At 46.0% G+C, this 17634-nt stretch overlaps 1 protein-coding gene across 13 annotated transcripts in view; it reads right to left on the reverse strand.

Moving 5' to 3' along the window:
- KIAA1217 (KIAA1217 ortholog) overlaps positions 1-17634 on the reverse strand; it is a 632840-nt gene that overhangs the window by 43236 nt on the left and 571970 nt on the right. For all 13 annotated transcript variants that reach the window (XM_083189268.1, XM_083189269.1, XM_083189270.1 and 10 more), the window contains one exon: positions 12092-12924. In XM_083189268.1, the coding sequence (XP_083045394.1) occupies positions 12092-12924 (833 nt within the window). The remainder of the gene's footprint in view (positions 1-12091; positions 12925-17634) is intronic.

Consider the following 17634-nt stretch of genomic DNA (forward strand, 5'->3'; position numbering starts at 1 on the left):
TAGGAGTATAGTAATATATAATGATACTAGCCTCAGAGACATCTGCGGTCATTGATAAATGGGACCCAAGAGGAAAGCGGGGACTGACTTAAGGAAGGCAGAGGTGATAGGAGGAGACATAGTGGGAGGGAGGGCAGGGGCAAACTCAGGGATCGTGGTGTGGGTTTGGGGGATGGTTTCCACATGTTACATAAACCAGGGTTGCCGACTTTCACAGTCTCCTCTCCGGGAGAAGCCCGGAGAGGAGACTGTCAGCATTACTTCTGGGGCGGGGCCTGATGGAGACATCATGAATCCCTGCCCCCAGTGATGCAAATACCGCAATATGCGGGTCTCCGGTGAGGGGGCGGGGCTAAATATGCATACTTAGCATATTTTGCCCCGCCCCTTCCGCAGAAAAGCCGCGAATCGCGGCAATTTATAGCTTCTACCCACTGGTACGTTAGGGCGCGGAAGGGGGTCTGCCGGAATCCGGGAGGGTGGCCCACCTTTCCGGGGGGCCGGGAGGGGCACCCGATTTTCGGGATCCTTCCTGCCATTCTGGGAGGGTTGGCAACCCTGACATAAACTCACACACAAATGCATATACACATAAAGTAACACATACAAATGGATTCAGTACTGAATCCCGGCGGTCGGGATCCCGGCGTTCAGAATCCCGACGCCGGAATCCCGACAGCCAAAATCCCGACAAGGGGGGGGACGTGGATCGCCCCCCCTGCGGGCTCGCTGCGCTCGCCACGCAGCGGGCCCGGTGCCTCGCTACGCTCGACACACTAATTTATTCTCCCTCCAGGGGTGTCGTGGACACCCACAGAGGGAGAATGTGTCGGGATTTCGGCGGTCGGGATTCTGAATGCCGAGATCCCGACCGCCGGGATTTTAACTGCATCCCATACAAACACGCACAAATAGAAGATAACACTTACAGATGTAATGTGGCAGGCCCTGTAGCCGGATAAGGGGCTAGATTCTCTAAACTTCAAAAGTGATAAAATGGAGAGTGATAAACAGCCAGCCAATCAGCTCCTGACTGACATTTTTCAAACACAGTCTGTGACATGGCAGGTAGGAGTTGATTGGCTGGCTGTTTATCACTCTCCATTTTATCACTTTTGAAGCTTAGAGAATCTGGCCCAAGGTGTGCTGCAGTGGGGCCTTGCAGGAGCGCAGAAGTACGGCGGCGTTTAGAGGGACTCACACGGATACTCTCCCAGCATTACCAGCAGCTAGAGCAGGTTAGCATAAGCCCCTGGAAAAGGCCCACATGTACAGAGTCATCTGGCCCCGGAGTAATGACAGTGTGTACACTGTGGGTAGGAGCCGCATTCGCTGCACTGAGAAACGGCACAGCACACTGACTAGGCAGGGACATACGGATGGGACCGCGGCATGGAAAGGGGGTAGGTGGAGGCTCAGGATGAAGCCTGGCGGCTTCACGCATGACTGGGTGCAGTGGGCCTTTCAAAGCAGCCTGGGCCCCATAGCAGCTGCACCCCCTGCACTCTCACTAGTTACGCCACGGTGACAAGTACACAGGTGCCTTTCCTCCGCTGTGGCACAGGATGCTTTTCAGGAGCACAGTGTACAGATAGCCATGGGTCATCCATAGCTGGCAACCTACGATGATTTCCAAAAATGGTTTCATCATAAATGGTGGAGAACAAATGATTCTCAACTACTGATGGCACCAAGTGCAGCAATGGGGTTTTTTTTACCCCTCAGCGCAAGGGGCACAGAGTACAGCCCCACTTGACATACTACTTAGCTGCTGCCTCCCCTTCTCTGATAGATCTGCCCCCTGCTGGACCCCCAAGCTGGGAACATTGTCACCCACTGTTTTTCCCTACCACCCTCTGCCTCTCCCTGTACCCCCCACTGCCATGTTGCATAATGTGTGATTTGGTGTGGGAGGGGGGATGATATTTTTGCACCTGGGCTCACTGCCCACAAATTCCGCCACTGCCCGAGCAGTGCTATACACTGACAGTGCGACCATCGATTCCCTGTCGATGGTTCCTTGCCATTGATAAATAGCACTTGCAGAGGTAGCGTGCCTGTACATAAACAGCACAGGGTCTTGTACCCAAAAATATTTACAGCTGCTCAGAGAATTAGCTAGTGTCACGCAAATATAAACGCAACAGTGCAGGAATATATTTACAGTTATTGTATTTATAACATGGTCTGTGACTTTGCATATGTCATTATGACACACACTCCAGGTACATACAGTGTCACCAGGTGGTGCCTCACTCTGGCTGTATAAAAAAAAAAAAACATAAATGAGCAAAACAGCTCACTGCAGAAAATGTGAGATAATTACACATAAATGAAGAAAATGAAGCAGAAAACGGTCTCCATCTATCCAGCCCGAGTCTATTTACTACACAGCAAAGGCATCATTTTATTATGCAAATGTATCTAATGCAAAGTCATTTACATGCACAAATTATGCTCAGCAAACAGTTTTGAAAGTTTCCACTATGCAAATGCAAAGACGTGCGCCAAAACGTAGATGGGAAAAAGATGAAGCCGACTGTATTAATAGAACACAATATGCAACTTTTTGGGAACTAAGGGGTAGATGTATGAAGCAGTGATAAGGGAGGAGAAGTGATAACGTGCCTGGTACTTTATCACCGGCCAATCAGCTCCTGACTGTTAAGTTACAGGCTGGGTTTAAAAAGAGACTGTTAGGAGCTGGTGAAAAGTATCAGCCACTTTATTACTTCCCCGCCCTTATCACCGCTTCATACATAAGGGCATAATAAAAAAAAACTACAACTGCTTTCTCTAGCATGCAGTGGTGGCTGCCCAACACAGGGCATCACCTGTTAGCGTTTTTCGCTATTTAGCTTTCTAAGCTGAATTAGCCCCTAATGACGGAATTCAATCACTCCCAGATCCGGGATTGCATACTCCCCTATTATAGTATATTTTTATTTTATATAAAGCACCATACCCGCATATTCATTTTTATTGTATTCTCATTCGATAATGTAGTATTATAAACTCAATGATAAAAGAACATTTTTTTTTTCTTTATACCATCTTGAAAGAGCGGTAAATGTGCAACAAAATATGTGTTTACTAAACTGCAGTGGGGGATGCTCAGTCTATTCCGAGATTGGGCAATCTGGAAACAATTCTGGAATTTAAGTAAATTATGACTTTACAAGGCAGATCTTGGATTACTCTGGTAAACCACAGCATAGATCATTCTTGATGGAAACAACTCGGAATAGATACAAAAGTACGACAAAAAATGGTCTGCCCTTTCCTCCGGCACATTTTATTTGTGATGCGGTAAGAGCAGATGAAAGGAAAAGGAGGTAAAGGCTCTAGTAGTTTATTCCATCAAGAACAGAAAAATCCAGAGTATTATGATCACTGGTTCCGATTCGGAGGTGGGAGCAAAGTAATGCCCCGCACACACAGTTCAAATTGGTCTCTTGTTCTATTCGATTTTGCTTATATAAGCGAAATTGAATGGAAACTGATTTTGATTTGATTTCGATGATTACCATGGCATCAGAATCGAATAGAAAAATAGCCTGTGCATTCAAGACTATATAATACAGATCTGTACTATATAGTCCAAATCGAATGCATTTGCCCTGCAGTGCTATTCGATCCCGACTCAATCCCTATCGAATAGCAAGGCAATCCACAGACTGTCAAACACACAGGGCCGGCGCCACCACTAGGCAGCTCTAGGCATTTGCCTAGGGCGCCGGCACCTGGAGGGCGGCAGTTAGCCCCTCACCCCCAGCGAACTGTGTAAAAAAATTGCTTCCCCGGCGTCCCTGCAGTGCTGGGGCGGTCAGGGGTGTCCGTGCCGTAGGGGTACCTGCGGCGCCGTCATGTGTATAAAGCTGGCTGTGGCCGGCGGGGTCCCTGTAGTGAATAGCAAATAACTAGCGCTATGCGCGCGGCGGCGCGGGAAGAGCTAGTTATTTGCTATTCACTACAGGGACCCCGCCAGCCGCAGCCAACTTTATACACATGACGGCGCCGCAGGTACCCCTACGGCACGGACACCCCTGACCGCCCCAGCACTGCAGGGACAGCAATTTTTTTACACAGGTACCACCCCCCCTCCCTCCCCCCGGCACCGGGGCGCCCCCACCCCGACTCGCCTGGGGTGCTCCGGTGCTCCTTGCACCGGCCCTGCGTACACACAGCCAGATGCGCCAATATATATGTAGATACTTTGGCCAGTAGCTGTGCTGCAGGGCCGACGGATATGTCCGTGAACGGCGTTCAAAAGACATATCAGGGATACACATCTGCGAACATTGAGGACGCAAAGCTGTCCTCAAAGCCGCTCATCGTCTCCGGGCGATGATGCGGGAGCGTGCAGCAGCGCTCACCACTCATAGCCGGGCCATACACACCGGGCTGTTTTGAGCGACTTTTAGCTCAAAAATCGCCCAGTGTTTATTGGCCTTAAGAGATGACGAATCAGGCCCTCCATCTTAAAATGACACGTGAAGGTGTTGCCCACATAAACTAAACATTCTATTATTTTGCAGAATGTACTAGAGACAGAACTAGAATCTGATTGGTTGCTTTGGACAACCCTTGCACTTGTGCTCTTTAGGAAGATTGATAAGGCTCCCTGTAGACGCGTTTGGTTGCTATGGTTACTGCCCTTTCCCATCCCAATCAGCAGATGGATGAAATAAATTTAATGTACGGAACAGGATGAATGCAAAACTCTGACTGGTGGTTTGGGATTTTTACACATTAACACTTTGATAATAGGCCTGAATTACTCAAACAAATGAGATTATTGCAGTTAATTGCTGTATTTCTATGGATTGCTTAATGCTAAATGGTTTTATCCTGTTTAGGCAGCGGTGTAGCTGTGCATGTCCTGTGCAGCGACCGTATACACTACACAAAGAAGCCGCTAAGGTCTCATTATTTACATATTGTCTAACTAAATATGTATACTGCACCCTCGCCACAAAGTGATCGGCCTGCGGGACCTAATGACAGACATACACTTATTCACCACTCTGTAATCTTCTCGTTTATTTTCCAACTGCAACAACAGGTGTCGCATTAATGTCCTGAAGACAAAGGGATTAGATTTACAACTCCGCAGTCTGTCAAAGGTAATGATGATCGGCAGCGTCGACCAATGAATTTAAAGCGGAAACAGAAGAAAATGCTAAAAAGCAGCCCGATCTAACATTTATACCTGTTGCCGGATTAAAACCAGGGCTATTTTTCAGCAGGCTCCAGCAGGAACTGAGGCCCTTATTCTAGTTCACTCTGACAAAATCTTTCTTAAGGTGCGTACACACGGGGGGAGATATATTGCTTGCAATATATTGCTGAGCAATATATTGCTCAGTGTCTCCTTTTCATCAGAGACCAGAGATGGTCGCTGATGAAAAGGAACCTCTGCTGGGGGAGCCGCAGAGGTAATTAGCTGGTCGCAGGAGCAAGCTCCTACGACCAGCGATTACAATGGGGCAGAAAACGGGAGCGCGCACCCGGCGATTTATCGCTGGTGCGCACTCCAATCACTGGCAATATGGTCGCCTGCGACCATATTCCCAGCGATTATAGCCCCTATCGCCCCCGTGTGTACACAGCATTAGATGGACAAAACCCTGTGCACTGCAGGTGGGGCAGGTGTTACTTGTGCAGAGAGAATTAGATTTGGGTGGGGTTTTACTTCAAAGTGAGATCTATATTGCAGTGTAAAAATAAAGCAGCCACTATGTACCCTGCACAGAAACAAAATGACTCACCCAAATCTAATTCTCTCTGCACATTTGAAATCTGCCCCCCTGCAGTGCACATGGTTTTGTCCATCTAAGAAAGATTTTTTCAGAAAGAGTGAACTAGAATAATGGCCTCAGTTCCTGCTGGAGCCTACTGAAAAATAGCCTTGATTTAACGATCGTAAAAAGCCGCAATAAACCCGCAGCTTTGACAAAAATGTAGCGCTGGCTTTTTGTTTTTGGATGCCTATTTTAAAAAAAAAAATTCTACCAGTCCTAACTTCATCCCAGATTACTGCGAAAGGAAAACTAGCGGGAAAAGCAGAAGCATTCCTATTACACTGCATTGTAGTCAGATTGGGCCTGATTCAGACCAGTTAGCAAGGCTGCTTGTACTGGCTGCTTTATTCTAATGGTGTGTACACACAGTGAGATTACTTTGCTATTTTACTAATGCAGGGTACACACCAGAATGTGTATACTCTCTCTCTCTGCACATGTTACATCTGCCCCACCTGCAGTGCAGGTTTTGTCCATCTGCAAAAATTGCTTACAGATCTGAATAAGGCAGACATTGTCCGAGAAATGTTTTTAGGATAATCGACCCGACTGACAACACAGTCAGGGCATTACTTCTTACCATCAGGGTTGGGGTTAGAAATGTGACCTCCAAAAACACACTAATAACTTTTGCAGGGCCGAGAACATATCACTGTCTCTGCTGCTGTATAATGCTGGAGGCCAGGAGCCCTGCCTTGGAATTGCCTGTGCCTGGAATTTTCACTTGTTTTAAAAATAACAAAATAAATGTAATTTTACCCTTGTGGTTACTAGTGTGCAATATATCACAGGTAATGGAAGTTCAGCACGGTAGCCCTGGGGAAGGATCATGCTTATTACTACTCAGCAGACTAGTTTATTTATTTATTTATTTATTAACAGTTTCTTATATAGCGCATACATATTCCGCAGCGCTTTACAGAGAATATTTGAACATTCACATCAGTCCCTGCCCCAGTGGAGCTTACAATCTATATTCCCTACCACATGTACATGCACACACAGACATTCTAGGGTTAATTTTTGTTGGAAGCCAATTAACCTATCTGTATATTTTTGGATTGTGGGAGGAAACCGGAGTACCCGGAGTAAACCCACGCAAGCACGGGGAGAATATACAAACTCCGCACAGTTAGAGCCATGGTGGGGATCGAACCCATGACCTCAGCGCTGTGAGGCAGTAATGCTAACCATTACACCATCCGTGCTGCCCCTTAGTTACACCCAACCCTGAAATGCAAGCAGCGGGGAGGAGCGAACACCTGATTTCTTTACACCAAGTCTTTGTTTTTGAAAAAACAGACACTAAAAACACTAAAGATGGAAGAATATTGAAAACAAATGCGTATCGTAAACGTATGATTCTCGGTGCCACGCCCCTGACCCATAGCACACGTGGCAAGGTCTAAACACACAGCTCAGGGCAGGATCACATAATCATAGGTTACGGTCTGTGGCTCCACGTCATCCAATGCACAAACTCTGGATTACTTTCATACTAATACATACTTCTAAGCTGTGGCTTTTAGGATGTTACAGCACTAATGCACCCGCACATCATATACAGCTCATATTACAGGGGGGTTCTGGTTCCAGCAACAGCGTGCAACAATACTTTCACCATTATTTTTACACTGAAATAAATGAATCTAGAAGGCATTTAGGTATAGATCTGGACAGTTTGGGTCAGAGCTAGGGTTGCTACCTCTCCCGGATTTCCGGGATGCTCTCGTTTTTGGTGGCAACCCTCAAGGAGGCTTTTCCAGTCTCCGGGATTCCTATTTGCCGCCTCTCCCCCTTCCCCAGCCATCACTTTCAGCGCCGCTGCACCTGCCAGGCCTGCCTCGGCAGCCTGACAGATACACTCGCGAGATGATGATGTCATCATCTCACGAGTATTAACCTGTAGCTCTCCGCCCGCTGTCTGGTGATGATGTGCTGCTAGCCTCCGGGAAACGTGGACCTCCCAGCATGCTCTGCCTCCGCCCTCCGCTGCTGCCAGGCTGCCCGCGTGCCGGACTGGACACCGCGCTGCTGCTGGCCGCCTTGTAAGACGACTGTGGACTTGAGCCTCCCTGCCAGCTCTTGCCGCCTGTGCAAAAAAAATCCAGCGTTGGCGAAAAATCGCATGGATGATTACAATTGATGCAAATTCACATATTTTGTCAAATTCGCAGTTGTTTTCACTCATCCTGATTGTGCCCCCCCCAAAAAAGTTAAACTGCATCTTGGAAAAAGGACGAAAAATACTTATCGACAAATTATTGCCGATTTTTCACCTGGCCAGCAAAGTCCAGGAAATTTGTCCGGGATTGAATTCTAGCAAGTTCCTATTCTCTTTATGGCGTGTTCCTCTCTGCTTTGGTGCTTCCAGCACAGATCTGGTCTGCATATCAGTGCTGAAATACAGACCACACTGTGCTATAAGCAACACAGCAGAGAGTGTCACCTCAGGCAGAGAAGAGTAATTGCACAGGTTTGAAAGATGCAGGGTGTTAAAATAAACACTAGAAACCTTTACATATTTAGTGTTCATTCTAGCACTCGCCATCTTTGAAAACCCATGCAGTTCCCCTTCCCGGCCAGAGGTGTCGCCGTCTGCTGTAGTGCTTCTAGCACATTGTGGTCTGTATATCAGCACTGATATGCAAACCAGACCTGTGCTGGAAACACCACAGCAGACAGTGACACCCTAGGCAGGGAACAGGAACTGCATGGGTTTTCAAAGATACTAGAATGAACACTAATATTGTATATATATATATATATATATATATATATATATATATATATATATATATCGGATGCTGATATTTGCATTTGCGGCATAACAGAGACAGTTATTTGGGAGACTTCAATTGTTACTACCCTCAGCTGCCACAAGATGGCGCCTGACAAAGCAATTCATTTGTTGCTTTGTTCAGCAATTAGCTGGAGGTGGTGAGTTGAAATGTGCGAAAAATTGACTGGGATACCCAAGCGCGATTAAAACACAAAAATATTTAAATAGTACCCCCCCCCCCCCCATCTCCCTTCACTTTAGAGTAAACAATTCATTTCTATGAGTTTAGGCTGGATTACGATAGGCATTTTTTAAATATTTAATTTCATTATCATTTTGGAGGTCAGTGGTCTTTATTCTTATTTTATTTTCGCACATCGATCCGATGCAGCAGACGGAGAGATACAGGGAAATAGCGGCATAATTTATAGCCCGTGATTTCCACTTAACATTCATGAAAAAATAAAATGTAAACAACGCCTGCTGGTATATTTTACCTTTGACTGATTACATGCATAATAGCAGCAACACTTTTATGTATCTGCGATCATAAAATTCTCCAAACCATCAATAAGACTCTAGTTGATAAACGAGATATAAATTAAACATGTCGGCAATAAAATATTTTATAGCTAGATTAGCTGTAAAAATAAGTAGGTATAGGAAAAAGGGGAATAATCGTACAATAGATATTCAAATATTTGAAATTATTCATAAGACCGTGATTTAATTAAAAGGTGCTGATATTAGTTGAGGTAGAATTTGACATAAAAAGTCTGGTAAGGGGAGTGCATGTCTACAAACATTATGATGGATGATGGTAATATATATATATATGCAGTTATTTCCAGGCTATGCATGTTTATGTATATTTATGGTGGTATAAATACTGTGTTGCACCTTCTAAATAACAATAATAATTGTAATCGGTGACATCACTAGGCGAGTTGCTGACCGCACTGGGTGACATCATCTGTGGTGATGACATCCAAATAACAGAGATGCTAGAGGGCGTCACAGAGCAGTGGTAATGGGAGACACCCACATGTATGGGTCATCCACAGAATGATGGAAGAGAGGGGGGGGATTTGTCTAGAAGCCTCCAAAATATTATACCGGTGGACTCAATCTCATCCTCAAAACAGTGAAATGATCAGAGATGTGGATTAAATAATTTTATGGACAATACGTAACAATGGGTAAGGCAGAATCACCATACAAAGTAATACCCCTTTCAGACGGCAAATGTCGGGTCCCACTCAGGATTAGGACACAGGTCTGTCCCAGGAGCGACCCGGCATTTGTGGTCTGAAAGTTCCGCATCCGACCTGGCTTATTGCCGGGTTGGTGACATCACACGAGGGCAGGGCTGAGTGACAGCATGTCATCGGGCGGCATCGCTTGGAGCTAAAAGCGCTGCCTCCTCCATACTGCACCCTGGGATACCCCTTCACACGGCACCTTGGCCCGGGTTGAAATCCCGCGTTGCTCGACCTGGGGTGGCCCTTCCACACTGCACCTCGACCCAGGTTGGTGACATAATGACCCGGCAATAACCCGGGTTGAGAGTGCGGTTTAAAAGGGGTATTACTAAATAAATATCTAGGACAGGAAATAAGAGGCAGTAGCAGTAAAAAAAAAAATATATATATATATACATATATATATATATATATATATATGTTGATTTTGTTTACTTTTTTACTATTTTATGTTACAGTTTGCCATATATTTGTGGGGAATTAAATATAAAATAGGTAAGACAGGATGCAGGTCATATTTGCTCACAATACCTAGACTGGTGTGAAAAAAGCTTCACTTCATTAACACAGGGAAGCTTGTGGAATACATTTTAATGTGAAAAGAACAGGTAATTTGCAAAAATAACATGAAAAAATGGTTTTAAAGAAAAATAAATTATGAGAGTCCACTAGCACTATCAAGACAGACTACACATTGATAGGTTAGGATATAGCTCCACCTACTGTCCCTCCAGTAGTATAGCTTCTCACGTCAAACTGAGATTGGAACGAAGCAGTGATTTATTCCAGCATAGGCAGTGACAACTCAAAATATACCCATGTAAGAAAAATATAGGAGACACATGCCTCAGGTTAATATGCCCACTACTTGCTATAGCGTTACACAGAGGGAGTGTAAAGGGTGCCGAACTTGCTGCATTTATTGACATTTGTACAGCACAAATGCTGTGCAGCCCTAGATGTGTCTTGCTCCCAACATGCACAAGCTGTGGGAAAGAGGCCATCACACAGAACAAAGCCTCGGCACTCTTTAATCATACTGTAAACATAACTCAGAAAATAAAGTCATATACATTCAGCTAAGAGAGAACAGCTGTACGAAACAATCTTGGCGAAAGACATAAAAAGGGCTAGCCTCCAGAGAGGACTGCGGCCACCACTGTGATTGCCTAACCCTAGAGCTACCTTACGCAGGTTCTCTGCCTGTGCCCCTTGTGGCACTGGGTAAGCATGTCTTAACCGGAACTGCACATAAGGATCACTGAATCCTAAGAAGAGGGTGACAACAGCACGCACAGGTGTTCAGTGGGGATGTGTTTAGCATCCAAGGATGCCGGGGCGTTCATAACACTGACAATGGCATCCTGACCACCGCCAGAAGACTGGCACCAGTATGCTGCCAGGATTCTCTCCTTTGGGATGCTGGCGTCGACATTCTGAATGCAGGTGTCCCAAAATGCCGGTCATCTGTATGTATCCTGTTCAGTGTGATAGTGTCTATATATGTAATCTGAGCGTTCTTCCTAGAGTTGTTATCTTTATTTGCAGTATCACAGTGACTCAGACCAAGCCTAATAAGGTGAAAGAAATACAATGGATAAACCCAGGAGGAATACATGCATAGGATATTGGTATCACGAGCCAGGTATATAAAGCCAGCATGATCCTGGTAGGTAACCATATTAAGTACAGTCAAGAACAGCCTAAAAGCCTTATTCCACTTAACATGCAGTTAGGTTGGTTAGCATATAAAAGTACATGCACGTTTCCTCAGTAGCGAACCACATGTCTAAATTTATAGCACAGCCAGTGCAGGCAGCCATGATGTCGTGGTCTGAACTTATATATATGTGAGAAAGAGTTCACTAAAGAATGTGTCCCAGGTCCTGAGGGATGCTAGTAGTTTCTAGATGATTGATGGGGTGCAACCTGGTAAGAATGGACTGTTTCCATCCGCATAATGGCTACACAGATGATTACATCGTTGCAAAACACTTTTTTTTCTATGGTTATGCCCTTCAAAATAATGAGGTTTAAACGACATATAACAATCTTATTATGTCAGAGCTTCTTCTTTAAAATGACACCGTGATCATCTGCACCACAGACAGAAGTCATCCTGACATATTAGCTTCTACAGATTCTGGTGGAGATTTGAGGATGTGTGGAAAATACAAAGTATGGATGTGCTTTACCGATAGACGCACAAAACACGACTAAGAACAATAATAAAAAGCGGTTACCGTGTATAATTCTCTTTGGGCGCTGCAGGAACACCGTATCCGCCAAACACTTGTTTGTCAGTGGGAGATGAGACAATATCAGCCATGCCGAGTATTCCGCCAGTGTTCCGGACCTTGGCCTCCACAAACATTCCAGGACCCTGTTCCTTTTTAAAGGACTGTCGCACCGGGGAGGACCTCTCGCTCTGTATGGCGTGGGGAGGCACGTGAGCGTTATGGCCATGCATTTCCATCATCCTGATATCAGTCACTCGGTGAGGTGAGGCTGGAGGAGTTTTAGAGCCGAGTGTTGGCAAATGGCTCTCCAAGTGTTTCCGAGACTTTTGTCTATAAACCGATTGTTCCATCATTTCCATTTGCATAGAATTGTTTGAATAAGTGCTTGACGATCTCATTGCACCCCTGTGGAAAGCAATAAGATGATCGGGCATGTCCATTGGGTGCCCGCCATGTGACGATGCCACACTCATACGGCCTTCGTGATATAAGTAGGGTTCTGCATACATACTGTCGTTTCGGATCAACTGGACATTTTTATTGCCCAAATCCTCATCTGGTTTGACGTCCCTCCTTTCCAAGATGGCACTGGGGCTAGGAGATATGGATCGAGAGACTGGCAAACTGGATAACCTTTCCCTTGTTATTGTGGCATTGCTTTGTCCCACTGGTGGACGCCCACCCCCATAAGGAATCCTTGACGGAGATGGTGGCATGGAATGCGGAATAGGGGTAGGAGGTGGAGATATTGGCCCCCCATGAGAGGGATACGTTGCCGATCCAGGCCGGTGGACTGTTGGGCCTTCTCGAACTGCGTATGTGATATCTCTTTGCATCTGATGAAAGAAAGAATTTAATGATTATAAATATGCAGATAATTACATTTATTTGTGTAATTAATAAATTTATCAATATTTACACAATGAAAATAAGCCTTACTTACAATAAAGGTTTATTTGCCCATAATACAACAACACACACAAGGGTAGCCTACACCTAAGCAAACCAAATCTATATTTCATTAAAATGATTCTATTTAATGCATAAGATAAAACTGGACTATTAGAGTTGGTGCAATTTACTGTACAGAGAATGTTGTAACAGTCAACAATCAACTAGACAGTTATTGCTATGCAATTTGCTTTCTCCCCACAGGATAAGAAATGATACCAGAAGTAGTTGCTAACGCCGACAACAAATAATTTATTTTTATAAACTGGCCAAGTGGCTAATTTAAATTATTTTTCACAAGTAATTAGAATGTTTATATACAAGAAAGTTAACATTACACCAATAAAAAGGTGTCTCTAACAAACGGAAGCAATAGTAACAGTGCATCTGATTCTGATTTGTGAGTAAAGCAAAATTTGGATAAATATAGCTGCAATGTAGGGTAAATACTGTCTGCTTTTGCATGTAGCGCACAAATGCTGGGTAGCTTTATACGGTATTTACACTGCCATTTAGATTGACTTTGAAAACTCTGCTCCAAAATCTAATGCCAGGTACACATTAGACAACATTATAAAAACAGCCATCTGTTACAACAAATTCTTAAAATTGCGCAGTGTGTACGCACTATATCACTAGTGACACGTGCTCCCGCAGGTCGCTAGCAGGATCCTTCGTTGTCTGTACATTCAACTAAATTTAAAAAATGTCGCTTCCAACTATTTATTAACAGTTTTTTTATATTGCGCATACATATTCCGCAGCGCTTTACAGAGAATATTTGAACATTCCCATCAGTCCCTGCCCCAGTGGAGCTTACAATCTATATTCCCTACCACATGTACACACACAGACATTCTAGGGTTAATTTTTTTAGAAGCCAATTGACCTACCAGTATATTTTTGGATTGTGGGAGGAAACCGGAGTACCCGGAGTAAACCCACGCAAGCACAGGGAGAACATACAAACTCTGCACAGTTCGGGCTATGGTGGGAATCAAACCCATGACCTCAGCGCTGTGAGGCAGTGAGGCAGTCTGTGCAAATATGCATTACCCCGGACCTATGCTAGCTGTGAAACAGAAACAAGCTGATCCCTGAAAAGGCTTTGGAACCCCTGCGGTTTTTCTGACACTACCAGAAAATGGTCGGTTACCACCCACAAATGGCGGCTTCCTGTCAACCTACTTGCAAATGGCTTGCGATCAGAATAGATGCTGTTTGGTCTCGCACATGCGCGCTATGATCTGAACTCTCAATATTTGAATTCCAGGGAGTTGTAAGGGAAATTGTGTGCGATATTGTGTGCGATATTGTGTGCTTGTAGCGTCGTCTAGTGTGTAACCAGCCTAAATCACCTTGTAAACTGTAAATCTGCCCCACCGGCAGTGCAACATTGTTTCAACATGGTGCACAGTTACTTGGTTTTAATTTGCTTTATTAAACAACTTTGAAACTGCCATGTGTTCCTAATGTGCCAATCTGCCATGTGTTCCTAATGTGCCAATCTGCCATGTGTTCTTAATCAAAGTGTGCCAATAAATCAGAATTGTGGATGTGGTTTGTAGCAGTACCTTCTAGGCAGGGCCTGATAATGGGCGGGATGTATTAAAATACATCGCCGCCCTTCGCGCCCCCCCCCCCACCCGCCGCAATGCCGCGGCATATGTACTAACATATGCGGCTGGCATCGCAATGCGGTGACGGAGGCCCCCCGCGATACCTGGAATGTGGTGTGCAGTGGGTCTCCGTCACCTCCCAGCCGGCTCCTGCATCCCTCACGCTGGGGACAGCTAAGTAAGCTGTCCCCGGCGCCTCCTCCTCCCCCCTGCAGCCGGAAGGACGTCCGGCTGCGTCACTAGGGGAGGAGGGGTTTACCTTCCAGAGTCCAGGAGGACCCTTCAGGAAGGTAAGCGAGAGGGGGGTCGGCGAGGCGGCAGGTTTGCGACGGCGTCGGCGGGCGGCGAAAAGAAACCCATAGGCATTCTTTGGGTGGCGATACCCTACACTGCGGTATCATTTTTGATACATTGGAAAATGCGGTAAAACCGGGGTTTTACCGCATTTTCCATATGATACATCTCGCCCTAAAGGTTCCCGGTGCCCTAGGTTAATACATGTACTGTAAGCTTTCCTTGTAGTGCTGCTAAACACACGTGTATGGGCACTCAGGGACTCACCAGTCATACTGCCCATGTGCATGTAACCAAGGTTATACAACTTTCATGTAGGATCTAATGCTTGCTGTGTGGGAAGGAGGCTTTGGCCTTAGGCTGCCCGGCTGGTGCTGTAGCACAATGTACATAAAGTAATGGTTCCATCAGTAATTAAGCTGGCCATACATCAGGACGACCAGCATCAGATCTTATGTGTGTAATTTCACATAAGATCTATTGTAACATCTGCAACTCCAGCATACTGGTTCTTAGCAGCATCTTCAGATCTTACATGCAGCACATAAGATGTGAGGATCGGCCTCACGACCCGCAGGCCCGGGCACCGTACTGAAACACATCACGATTTGCACTCACAACACAACCTGTCAAAATTGTGCATTTGGGCCTGAAATCATTCTGATGTATGGCCAACTTTACATTGGCACAGCCATCTGGTAGTCACCATAAGAACTTTACCCCCAGTGGCATTATTTATAATGGGCCCACACTGCACACATTCTTTAATCCTCAGTCCCGCGATAAAGGCAGCAGCTCTGGCGGAGTCGCACCATTTTTCTAATGGTATGAGCATGCACTCTAGTTCTCAGACTCTACTGTGCTCAGTGTGCTAGACAGCGGGCAGGTGCTGCGTCAGGAAGGGAGGAGGGGTCTCGGCCGGAGGATACTGCATACGGGTCTTCTTCTCTCTTAAAGCGCCACTGTTTTACCCCCCCCCCCCTCCCCTCCCCTCCCCAGGCTTGGATGATAGCTAACAAGCATGGAATAAATTAGGCCTTCATTTTATTCCTCGGCTGTCACCTGCAAGGCGCCCCCACCCACAGTCCTGGTGCCCTAGGCTGCCGCCTAATCAGTCTACTGGTTAATCAGGCACTGCTTCTAGGCAGACGTACCTCCATTTTGTTGATGATAGGCAGACTCACCGATATCCCTAAAACCTGGAATGTTAAGCTGTGTACACACTATACGATAATCTCCACTGCACTCAAAAATGATCTAGTTCATAATCACTGAGGGCGGGATGTACTAAGGGGAAAATGCTGTAAAACCCCTGTTTTACAGCATTTTCCTATGTATTAAAACCCCACCGCCTCGTTACCGCAGGGAAGGGTATCGCCACCTTTGGGTGGCGATACCCTATAGAAGCCTATGGGCTTCTTTTCGCCACCTGATGCGTCCGCTGCAAACCCGCCGACCCCCCTCTCCCCCTCCCTCTGGCTTACCTGGTCCAGGTCCTCCTGGAAACGGAAGGTAAGCTCTTCCTCCCCCTAGTAACGCAGCCGGACGTCCTACCGGCTGCAGGGGGAGGAGGAGGCGCCGGGGACAGCTAAGCAGGCGTGAGGGGAGACCCAGGCGGCAGGGAGGTGACGGAGACCCCCCGCACACCAGAGTACAGGTATCGTGGGGGGGCTCCGTCACTGCATCGCGATGCCAGCCACATATGTTAGTACATATGCGCTGGCATCGCGGCGGACAGCCGGCGATGTATATTAATACATCCCGCCCTGAATGAGAACATTAACGATATCGTTCAGTGATGTCACCAGACCCTCCGCTGAGCATGCAGCCACTAACAATATAGAAATAATTTGACTGCGTGTTCAGATGACAAAGGGGTCGTTAAAAGACCCCGCGTGCATATAGTGCGTACACACTAGATGATATGCACGATAATATTGTTAATGATAGCGTTATTGTGCATATCCTTTAAAAATATTGCATAGTGCGTACGCACCTTTAGGGTTAGATAACTAGTACATTTAAATGGAGGATCATTTTAAGGTTCTCCAAAACTATGGCTTAGTGTGATTTATCACCCGGTGACTACTCGTACATGGAACAAATTATTAGCACTAGAGACAAATTAAAAAGGATATTACTTATCTCCCTCTATGATTACTGCACATCAGCTGCTGTCAGAATGATCTCTGCTGTAAGTGACGGAGACAGGCTGCCCTGTTTATTAGCTACGGGAACATCATCTTATTACTGCAAGAGTACTGCTAATACACATTGGGCCTTATTCTGGTTGACTCACTTGGACGCAAATTCACGCCTTTGCGAGTCATCCAGACCCCATCCGGCAAATGGTGGTACACCCGCCCCCATTCATATGCCAGGTTCGTTCGTCTGGCACGCGATTGGATGTTTTACATAAACAAGTGGGAAACTCGACCATCGAATGATGGGAAAGGCCAACGCTCATATGTACAAGTGGTCCAGTCCAGCGAAGGAATGCAGTGATATGGGCGGGCAGCTGATATCTGGTTATGTCAGCCGCCTGCCCCCCGCATGTGCGTCACGACAGCATTACCATATGTACGCCCAGTGTTTTCTTGGGAATGCCCATGAGATGCTGGGCGTATGCATATGTTAATGCCCTTGGCCGCCACCACAGCACCCCGCTCCCCTCTCCACTCG

Source organism: Crinia signifera, chromosome 5 (genome assembly GCF_055691185.1).
Source record: "Crinia signifera chromosome 5, ASM5569118v1, whole genome shotgun sequence".
NCBI lineage: Eukaryota > Metazoa > Chordata > Amphibia > Anura > Myobatrachidae > Crinia > Crinia signifera.